The 10925-nt window shown below is 35.6% G+C and overlaps 1 protein-coding gene across 1 annotated transcript in view; it reads right to left on the bottom strand.

Moving 5' to 3' along the window:
- Positions 1-659: 659 nt before the first annotated feature.
- Positions 660-10925, bottom strand: part of actn3b (actinin alpha 3b) — a 41656-nt gene continuing 31390 nt past the window's right edge. The window contains exons 16-21 of the mRNA XM_084107534.1: positions 10687-10821; positions 5942-6121; positions 4608-4754; positions 4467-4532; positions 3340-3498; positions 660-3234 (exon numbers count right to left, since the gene is read on the bottom strand). Coding sequence (XP_083963660.1) covers positions 3076-3234; positions 3340-3498; positions 4467-4532; positions 4608-4754; positions 5942-6121; positions 10687-10821 — 846 coding nt within the window. The 3' untranslated portion in view covers positions 660-3075. The remainder of the gene's footprint in view (positions 3235-3339; positions 3499-4466; positions 4533-4607; positions 4755-5941; positions 6122-10686; positions 10822-10925) is intronic.

The following is a 10925-nucleotide window of genomic DNA, read 5'->3' as shown; positions in this document are numbered from 1 at the left end:
CCCTTAACAGAGTGGACGTACTAAGGTTGATCACATCAAATCTGAAAGATAAAATTGGAAAAAAATTAGATGGTTAAAATAATCGAGGATCTCACTGCTTTATGATATTATGTCATTTAATTTTTCCAACTTTCATTTAAAGGGAAAGTAGTCAAAAATAACAGTGTGGACAATAAGTTGAGAGGTAAGCTAAAAAACTTGTTTATAATTCTTAAAATAAATTTAATAATTGAAAACAAATAAGTAGGCTATATATATCAGAGAGAATAATTCCTGTGATCATTAATATACCCAACAATAGAAAAAAATGGAAAAAATAGTAAGTGTTGTATTTATCATGAAAATAGGCTACACAGGTGGTTACACAAAATTGTGATATTTGGTGGTTCAAAATGGTGTAAAATGTTTAATTTTTTTAATCAACTTTAATATTTTTAGAGTCCAAATGGCGTTATCTACTAAGACAGGTTTAAAATAGATAGTGTTCAACATTTTAAGGCAGTATAAGATCATGCTCTTTACTGGGGACACAAAAGGCACCGAATCCCAGGAATGAACCTAGTACCATTTTTTACAGTCTATGCCTAGTACATCATAAAGCTCCCCCTACTGGAGACAACTGAGGTAAACACAATAAACGGCTGAAAAACACAATGACATGATTTTGAGACGTTTTATTCTGGGGTTTTCGATTTAACGTTTAATACTGTGTGTTTGAAAAGCAAATGTTGATGGAGACCCACAGAGAGGTGATCAGAATGAAGTGATCTTAAGTGAAATACATTTACCCAGAAATTACATCGTGGTGGATAAAAATAACATCATTAATTGAAATAATTTGAAAATCGCCAATAGAAACTAAACCAACGTCAGGCTTGTCTGAGGATGAAAGCATCAGATCCTTCCATCTCCTTTCAAAACTTCCAGAACATTCCAACACTTCCCTTTAAAAGAACCGGAGACCCTTTCTCTCTTTTCGACACTGTGTGCTCTTAAAGGAATAGTTCACTCTAAAACGAAAAACCGTCATCATTTACTTGCGTTTAAAACCAGAATATCTCTCTCGTCTAGAGGCACCTTCACACCAAGGACGATAACTATAAATATAACGTTTTAATAATCGTTCAAATTCTACGAGAATATTCCCACCGAAACTAACGACAAAGAGGAACGATATCGGTGGATTCTAGTTTCAGAACGACATTTTCCCCGCTGATTAACAATAAAAACATTGACAGCCAATCAGAATCCAGCCGGCGTTAAAGAGCGCGAACATTTAAAGCGGCAGAAGACATAACGGCTGCGCTCGTTTATAGTAAGCAGAAGGTTGCGTCGACGCTAATATTGTTATTTATAGTTATCGTTCTTGGTTTGAGCGGGCCTTTAAACTTATATTAATGTATGTTTTTCACAAGCTGACATATCATCAGAAAACCTGGAATATATGGAGTACCAGGCCTACTTCTTGACAGATCCTGCTCAACTTCACCAAACATACAGAATTTCCTCATACAGGTTTTGAACGATGAGGGTGAGTAAATGATGACAGAACTTTATTTTTGAGTGGACTATTTATTACAGGTGTGTGTACAAGAATCTTAACCCACCAGTTTCACAGATAAGGCAGCTAAGTTAGTCCCAGACTAAAATGCATGTTTGAGCTATTTTAAATGAAAGCAACTTGCAGTAATTTATCTAAAAATATATGTCAGTGATATTGTTTTGTCTCACGATTCACACTAGAAATGTTTTTTTTTTTTTTCTAAGGCACATTTATAAAAGCTACTTATATGTCCTAATTGAACTAAGGCCTAAACCTGGCTAAATCTAAGCCCTGTCTGTGAAACCATGCCTCAAAATAAGCACAACTGCATCGATATCTAGGCTTTTATTTAATGAATCCTTCTTGTACTATCCTGGATTTCAAGGTCTTTTCAGTGGTTTTAAGGCAAACCTGGTTCTAATTCAGCACTTTTGCTATCAGAAACCTTTCCTGTCAGTAGCTACAACACATACACTTTGCCATAACATCTTTAAGTTCATTTACTGGCTTTGGTTGATAATTTGGCACATATGCTCCAAATAAAAGAAAAACAAATCATGATTTTGCTTTGAAAGACGTACATCATAAACAATATTAAAGGGGTGACGCATCACGACAACATACAGAGACACATTGTTCTGTGTAGAGACTAATCAGTTGTTCTCACAGTTTCATATTAAGAAGACACTGGACAGCAGTAGTGCATTTTGGGGTCTTAAAATACAGTACAGACCAAACAAGAGGGGGGTCTCTCTCGCATATTAATAATGCCTGTAGAATAAACGCAGCATGCATCTTCACAAGAGCTTATTAGCATCAACAGACACACTTTTTAATATATCTTTTATCATGTTTTTTTTAGGCACAGAGAGGAAAAGTCGGGCTTAGCGTGCTAAAGTCAACATGAAACGCATTCACAACCCATTTTACCTTTATAATGTTGGGCGGGACTTATTTTTATCCATTTGGATGATGAAAAGTGTTTCATATCCAGAATAAATCCAGATCTGAATGTGTGCGCATTGACTATTGGCAAGATTTTAGCAAGACTGCATTTATGTGCATTACCTACAAGCCTAAAAAATGGCTAAATAGCTATTTATCGAATCATTCCTGGCCTAGATGACATTATCTGTAAAAGAAAGTCGTTTCAGAGTTATTATATTTCAATGAAAAGATTATAAAGACATTCTTTGGCGTAGCGTAAGACCATGAACGTGAATTAGGAACGTGAAAAGGGTAGGTTTTGATTCCATGTTGACTCTTCATGTGGAGACACAAGCGTCTGGCATCCAAATTGGACATACTTTGAGATTAAAAGCCCCCGTTGCACATCCCTCCGTTTAAAGGGTGGATGTAAGACGCATACAGGACGATGTTAAAGCTAGCAGTGTGGGTTGTAGACAGAAAAACAGAACATTTATGAGGGGGAAACGAGGGATATTATTAACTCTCTCTCAGATTGAAAGCTACATTTAGAGGCTTTTGGAGAAAACGAGAGGAGAGAGAAAGAAGGAGAAAATGAAAGACATTTATAAATCGCTCTCTCCGTAGAGGGCGCTGGAGAAGGAGATGTAATCCAGGGCTCCAGAAGCCCCTTCGGGGCCGGTGTACTTGGTCATGCGGCTGATGCAGTACTCGGCCTGCTCAGGTGGGAGTTCACGACGAAGCTCCTCCACAGTGATGAAGGGCTGAAGGACAAGAAGAGACACGTTTTCGTGATTACTTCAAAATCCTCCCTGAGGTTTTGTTTAGACACATGTGGAGTGAAGAGAAACGACAGGACTTGATCTCACCTTGTCGGAGGCCAGGATCTTGAAGGAGGCCATGACCTGTTCAGCAGTGTCGGTTTCAGCGGTCTCGCGTGTCATGAAGTCGATGAAGGCCTGGAAGGTGACCACGCCCGTGTTGTTGGGGTCCACCAGGGTCATGATGCGGGCGAACTCCACCTCACCCTGTCAGGAAACAGCCAATGAGGTTCAAGATTCACATTTACTTTTGTGCTCAGTTATTGGTGTTCTGCAAAGCATCTATTGAGGTCCTGGTAGGGGGTTGGCAAAATATGAACATACATTTTATTTAATTTTTTAAGTATGATGGAGAGGTTTGATACAAAATCGTGTTCAACTACAAAGAAAAACCTTTATAAATTTAACTATGCAGTATTATTTTAAGTAGTAAAACTCTGTGATAAAAAAATTGCCAAAATATTTGAAAATGAACAATTCTTGTTTTATTCAGCAAGGATGCCTAAAAATGTTCAAAAGTGTCAGTAAAGACATTCATCATTTTACAAAAGATTTCTATTTTAAATAAACAGTAATTTAAATAAAAATAAACTTTTGTAAAATGTAATAAAAAAAAAAAAAAAGTAATTAATAAAAGGCAATTGCGACTTTTTCTCTCACAATTGCGAGTTTACATCTCGTAATTCTGACAGAATTGCCTTGTATTGCTTATGTTTATATGCTTATGTTAAATGCTTATATTCTGACAGAATTGCGTGATATAAAGTCGCAATTGTGAGTTATAAAGTCAGAATTGTGTGATATAAAGTCGCAATTGCGTGTAATAAAGTCTAAAGCAATTCTGAGAAATAAAGTCAGAATTACGAGATGAAACTACTGTGAGATAAAAAGTCGCTTTTATCTTTTAAAATGTTTTATTTTGTGGCGGAAACAAGTTTCCATAGAAAACAGCTCATAAAAATAGCCATTTTAATAATAATTTACAATATTACCATTTTACTGTATTTTTGTTCACATAAACACCGCCTTTGTGAGCTGAAGAGACTTTAAATTTTTTTTTTTATAAACCCTAAACATTTGAATAATAAGTGCATTTAGTGAGGATAAATAATTTGTCACAAAATTTTTAAAGGGGTGTGGCTATTACAAGTGGGCGGAGCTTCCCTTTCACTCACCAGATCGTAACCCATAGAGATCAGACATGCGCGGAAATCGTCGGGGTCCATCATGCCGTTTCTCTTCTGCAAGTTAAAAACAGTAGTGAATCCACTTGTACACTACGCTCAGATATGAATGTTGGTGTGCATCTCACTGACCCTGTCGAAGTGGTTGAAGGAGGCTCTGAACTCGTTGAGCTGCTCCTGGCTGATGCCCTTGGCGTCGCGGGTCAGGATCTGGTTCTCCACCTCGTTGATGGTGCGAGCGATGGTGGTGAGCAGCTGCTCCCATCCCACACGGACATGCTGGAGGAGGGAATGACGCAATAAGGGAATGTATTATGCTCTGTCTTTTTAGCTCTGATTTATTTGTATTTTTATGGTAACTTTGTAAAGAGTACTTTGGGCAAGGCATTAAAATAAAACTTAAAGGTGCATTTTGTAATATTTAGGAGGATCTGTTGACAGAAATCCAATATCATATACATAACTATGTTTTCAGCGGTGTATAAAGACCTTACATAATGAAACGTTATGTTTTTATTACCTTAGAATGAGCCGTTTCTATCTACACACACCGCGGGTCGCCTTACATCGACATGTTTCTACAGTGGCCCTAAACGGACAAACTACTACAGAGCGTGTTTCGTCACTATGTTGTTCTTCGTGTAAAGAAGCAAGCTAAAGTCAGTGAATAAAACACTGACTCAATGATGAACAAGTAACAATAATATTCGCAATAACATGTCGTTTTACTGAATAATTAAGTAAACATAATTTCTTAATTGATCTTTGTAAAGAAACCTCATTGCTGAACTGGCTACTCTCTGCTGTCTCAGACGACGACATCACTTCCTGTCGGCCACCGTAACTTCTGTTGGTTGCAATTCGTAACCTCACCACTAGATGCCGCTAAAAATAACACACTGCACGTTTATTAATAATATTATAAACAAATATAGGGGAGACCAGGTTAAATCATTAATATATTGTACAAAAAAGTTACATTTTTCATAATTGCTGATAGTTTCCTGATTTTTTCATGTGTGATTCATAATAGTTTTACTATTTAAATTCTGCTAAAAAGTAGTTAAATAAAAAAAAAATATATATATATATATATATATTTTTAAATACCTTTTTTTTTGTTGTTGCCTGTATTTCAAATAAAGGTGTTCCTCCTAAATCAGTGTCGATAAAACAAAAGGCTCCCATTGTGACAACTTAGGCCGCTATGGGGTCAATATTAGTTCATAATTTTAAAGCTTGGCTGTTGTCAAGACTGTAATGTGTATATGTGTACAGAAATTGATTTTCAAAAATAAATATTCACCGGAAATGTGACAACAAGCCCCGGTCTTCCGTATAACGCACATCTATGTTTTGCACTAGGAATGATCTGGTTCTTCTGAAAATTACTGCATCGGGAATCGCATACTGACTGTCTGTGTGTGTGTGTGTGTGTGTGTGTGTGTGTGTGTTTGTGTGAATACCTCCATGGTGTAGTTGGTGTGTTTGTTGTCGAAGACGAGGGCCTCCTGGATGAGCTGGTGATCTCCCTCCAGTTTGTCAATGTTGGATTTGTAGTTAATGATGTTCTGCTCGTACTGCTTCAGATTATTCATCTGTTCCTCCAGAGAGCCGGAGATATCCACCGACACGTGACCAATCTCCTAATAACAGCAACACAGAGAAAGAGAGAGATAGGTAACAAATGTTTATTAGAAGAGGAAGAACAAATGTCTGTAAAGAAAAAAATGAAACATCAAACAGTGTTGCTTCACAACCAGGCTAAAAACTAAAAGCTACTAAGAAATTAAACATTTCCTCCTTATTTTTCCTCCTTATCAGTTATTGGTTATTATAGTAATCTAAAACCATTTTTAAAAATCATTCAAATAAATGTTAATTGAAATAAAACCTTGTAACTACTTTAGCTTACCTTTACTTGATGTACTGAAACAGAAATCATTAATAAAAATAGACATTTAAAAAAACTAATAAAATGATAAAAATATAACAAAATTACTAAAACTTTAACTGAAATCGTAATGTAATGGAAACAGAAAATATAATAAATATTAATAGAAACTAATTGTAGCTCAAAGATGGTAAAATAACGCTGCTCCTTAAGCTGTTTCTGAAGATATTACTGTATTGAAGCTGTATGTGGGCAATACATCTTCAAATGCATAACGAGATAATCAGATGATATCATGTATAATTTAATATAGTCACAAGGATTTAAACAGTGTTGAACTTGAACAGATACAATATAGGCTTATATATATACATACATATATATATATATATATATATATATATATATATATATATATATATATATATATATACAGTACAGGTCAAAAGTTTGGAAACATTACTTTTTTTATATTTTTGAAAGAAATTTCTAATGCTTATCAAGGCTGCGTTTATTTGATCAAAAATACAGAAAAAAAACAGTAATATTGTGAAATATTATTACAACTTAAAATAATAGTTTTCAATTTATTATACTTTAAATTATCATTTATTTCTGTGATGCAAAGCTGAATTTTCAGCATCATTACTCCAGTATTCAGTGTCACATGTGACATCCAGTCTATCACATGATCCTTTAGAAATCATTCTAATATTCTGATTTATTATGAGTGTTGGAAACAGTTCTGCTGCCTCATATATTTGATGAATAAAAGGTTAAAAAGAACTGCATTTATTCAAAATAAAAAAATATTTTCTAATAATATAAATCTTCTTTACTATTACTTTTTATCAATTTAACACATCCTTGCTGAATAAAAGTATTGATTTATTTCAAAAAAAGAAAGAAAAAAAAAACTACTGACCCCAAATTACTGACAGGGTCCCCGCGGATCCTTAAAAAGTCTTAAAAGGTCTTAAATTAGATTTTTTAAATTTAAGGCCATAAAAAGTCTTAAAAATTATAATTTTTGTAAAAATGTCTTATTTTTATTGATGAAAGGTCTTAAATTTTAGATGACACTTTGACTTAGACTTATCTAAATGGTTTCGAAATTAAAACTATCTAATTAGCGGCTCTTATTATTTTTTTAATTCTATCTTGGTGGATTTGGTTGTTCACGTGACAATTCGCGTCACTTACGGCAGCATATTAGCCTACGTCTGTCTCTTGCACGCGAGAGGAGAGAAGAAAACGAGTAAATGTCAGTCCAATTGTAAGTTCATTCTTTATGTGCTTAGGAGTGTGCGATATTGTCTATGAACTATGATGATATTGTAATCATTGTTTTAACTATGTACGAGGCACTGCGAGTGCGAGCTGACATCACGTTTCTCTCATGCTTGCTTTCACTGCGTGATGTGTCAGTTTATAGATGTCCCCAAATGAGTTTTTGTCTTATATGTAACTTATATGTTGTTATATTAGAATAGGCTATCAAGAGTGCCGTTTTCCTTTGCACAATTGCAAATGTGCTATTTATTTTATACAACAGTTAAATTAACAATAAAGTTAACATTGTCAGTTACTTTTTGGACACAATATTGTCAATTTTCACTTTATATTGCCGACGAGATTTTCATAATGAAGCCGTGGTCCAACAGACAGCGATGATTTTTTTTTTTTTTTTTTTTTTTTTTACTGAAATCCGCGTTTTGAACGAATCATTTTAACGATTCAATGAACAATCACTTGTTTTTTGAATGAATCAGCCGTTTGAACAAATCGGTTGACTCCAACAACTCGCTTATTAAGACAGTGACTTGCCGCCACCTACTGGTGGTTTCAGTTTCATATTTAAAGTATCCTTTAATTAAAACGTTCAAATTATAAATCATTTCATATTTAAATATTGAATAGCTTTATTTATGCAATTGTAAATGAAGTGTAAATATAGTAATGCCAGTTTTGATGCCGCTTCTGTGTCATTTCTGCACTGCAAGGATGGATTTTAATTTAATGATTTAATTTGACATTGGTACTGTGTTATTCTAATATAATTTAATTTGAATGTTAGAATTTGACATAAAAGGTGATGCATACCTCTAAATACGTTTAGAAACAATATCCATATATAGGTGAAAATGCCCCTGGAAATCAATTTAAGGTGGCAAATATTGCCCCTTAATAAAAATGTTAATTTCGGTCACTACTGTGAACTGTGACCACTGCATAGAATATAAAAAAATATGAATATCTTCGTGAGTCTTCTGTCAACAACAGGCCTAAACCAGCCAGGGTACCAGTACAAAAATACAATCAGTAAAATATCATTTAATTATTATCAACAAAACTTTGAAAATATCTAGACATATTTTTGTCAATATTGCGCACCCCTAATGTACGGTATTAATTTTGATTTCTTCAGGTCTTAAAAAGCCTTAAATTTGACTTTAAAAATTGTGCAGATACCCTGTACTGACCAGTAGTGTATATTGTTGTTACAAAAGATTTCTTATATTAAAAATATTAAGCAGCAGAACTGTTTCCAACTTTGATAATGAATCATCATCTTAGAATGATTTCTAAAGGATCATGTGATAGACTGGAGTAATGATCCTGAAAATTCAGCTTTGCATCACAGAAATAAATGATCATTTAAAGTATAATAAATTGAAAACCAATTATTTTAAACTGTAATAATATATCACAATATTAAAAAAAAATTCTGTATTTTTGATCAGATAAATGCAGGCTTGATGAGCAGAAGAAACTTCTTTCAAAAACATTAAAAATAGTAATGTTTCCAAACTTTTGACCTGTACTGTATATATAACAAAGTTTTAAACATCACGCAGCAGCATTTAGTATAGTTTTCTCAGAACAGAGGCTGTCTGTGAATTAGTTCATTTGCATCAGGGATGGGCAACTTCGGTCCTGGAGGGCCAGTGTCCTGTGTCACTACACTATTCCCTCCATTACTCCACTTGACGGAGTGAATGAAAACGAGTGAGTGAATTCGGACACTGAGTGCCGGAAGGGCTGCAGCTTTTACATAGTTTGTGCTGTTTATTAATAACTTAGCAAACTGGCAGCTCCAGCAATAATGAAAAGATTAATCCTGAAAACTCTGTCATGATAACTATATAAACTTTAAACAATTTCATAATCAATTAAAAAAGGAATTTATACCTATATGATATTATGCTGGACCAAATGGAAAGTGGATGGATGTATGATTCAGCTGCGGCGCCATCTTCTGGTCAGACGCGGGAATTCAATCAGTGCGCGACTCTCACAGTGCATTATGGGTATTCTCTAGCCGTTGAGCGTACATCAGTTGTACACTTGTTATTGCAGTGCATTATGGGATTGAATGAGTGCACTTGATAACGTCCACTATGGTTTCGGACACCACTACAAATGACTACCCTCAAATAGTGCCCTAATTAACGGGATAGGGGGTGATTTCAGACACAGCCTAATAATCCTGAAGACACTGATTATCTGGGTCAGCTGTGTTTGATTAGAGTTGGAGCTGAACTCTGCAGGACTTAAGTTGCCCAACCCTGATTTACACGCGTTGGTTGAACGAATCAATACACTAAAGCGAATTATACTTCTGAGAGAGCTCATGCTACTTTAGGGCCCTTTCACACCTACCTTTTTGGTCCGGATTTTCTGACTTTTCAGTTTGATCCGAATCAAAATTACAGGTGTGAAACCTCCCCCGGACCACGGTCCGGACCAAACAGACGAAATTTGGGCAGACGAAAATAGGTAATCTCGGTCCGGATCAAACTGAACAAAGGTTTGGTTCATTTCTATTGTGAAAGCATTTTCTGTATGGTTCGGACTTTCAGACCATTTACAGGACGTTCTGGTGGTTCCCGCGGGATTGCTTGAGTCTTCTCCTCCTTTCTTGTTGGCGACAATAAAATGTTCGCACAACGAGGACGTTCATTTGGCGAATTTGAACTAGCCTAGAGTATAGTTGGTGCTGCAGGGAGTAATGCCGTAATAATAACAGTATAGTGGCAACGATAAGCGTCTGTAGGGCTGTAATCAACCAAAGAAAATCTTGGTCGACTGAAGTCTTGAAATTTTCGACTAAAAATCGACTAAAAATTAGGTTAGGAAAAAAAACGTTAAATTAATTAGCTGCGCACTGTGCGCAGTACTTGGTAGCCTTGTTGTCCGCCTAAATGAATTAGAAATAAACATAAAAACATGAACTTTGATTCGGACTTTCAGGTGTGAAACTTCCCAACACTCACATCCTTCCCATTACACTCAACAGCTGTTGAATAAGCTCACCTCCATCTTGGTCTGAATCCAGGGTCCGATGATGTTGGCCTGAGCGGCGAACGAGCGCCTCAGTCTCTCGTTGGCCTGTTGTCTTGCAACCTCCTCCTGTAGCATCTGGTCTCTGAGGGGAACGAGCTGCCTCACCTGCAGATCAGATCAGACAATATCACACAGTCTGTCCAGGCTCTCACCCAATCAAGTACATTACCAGGGCTGCCAACTTTTGAGTTTAGCTTGGAGAGAGAATT

This window comes from Abramis brama (genome assembly GCF_963993115.1).
Source record: "Abramis brama genome assembly, chromosome: 3".
NCBI lineage: Eukaryota > Metazoa > Chordata > Actinopteri > Cypriniformes > Leuciscidae > Abramis > Abramis brama.
Note: the sequence above shows the minus strand (reverse complement) of the source record. Positions and strands in the feature narration are given on the sequence as shown.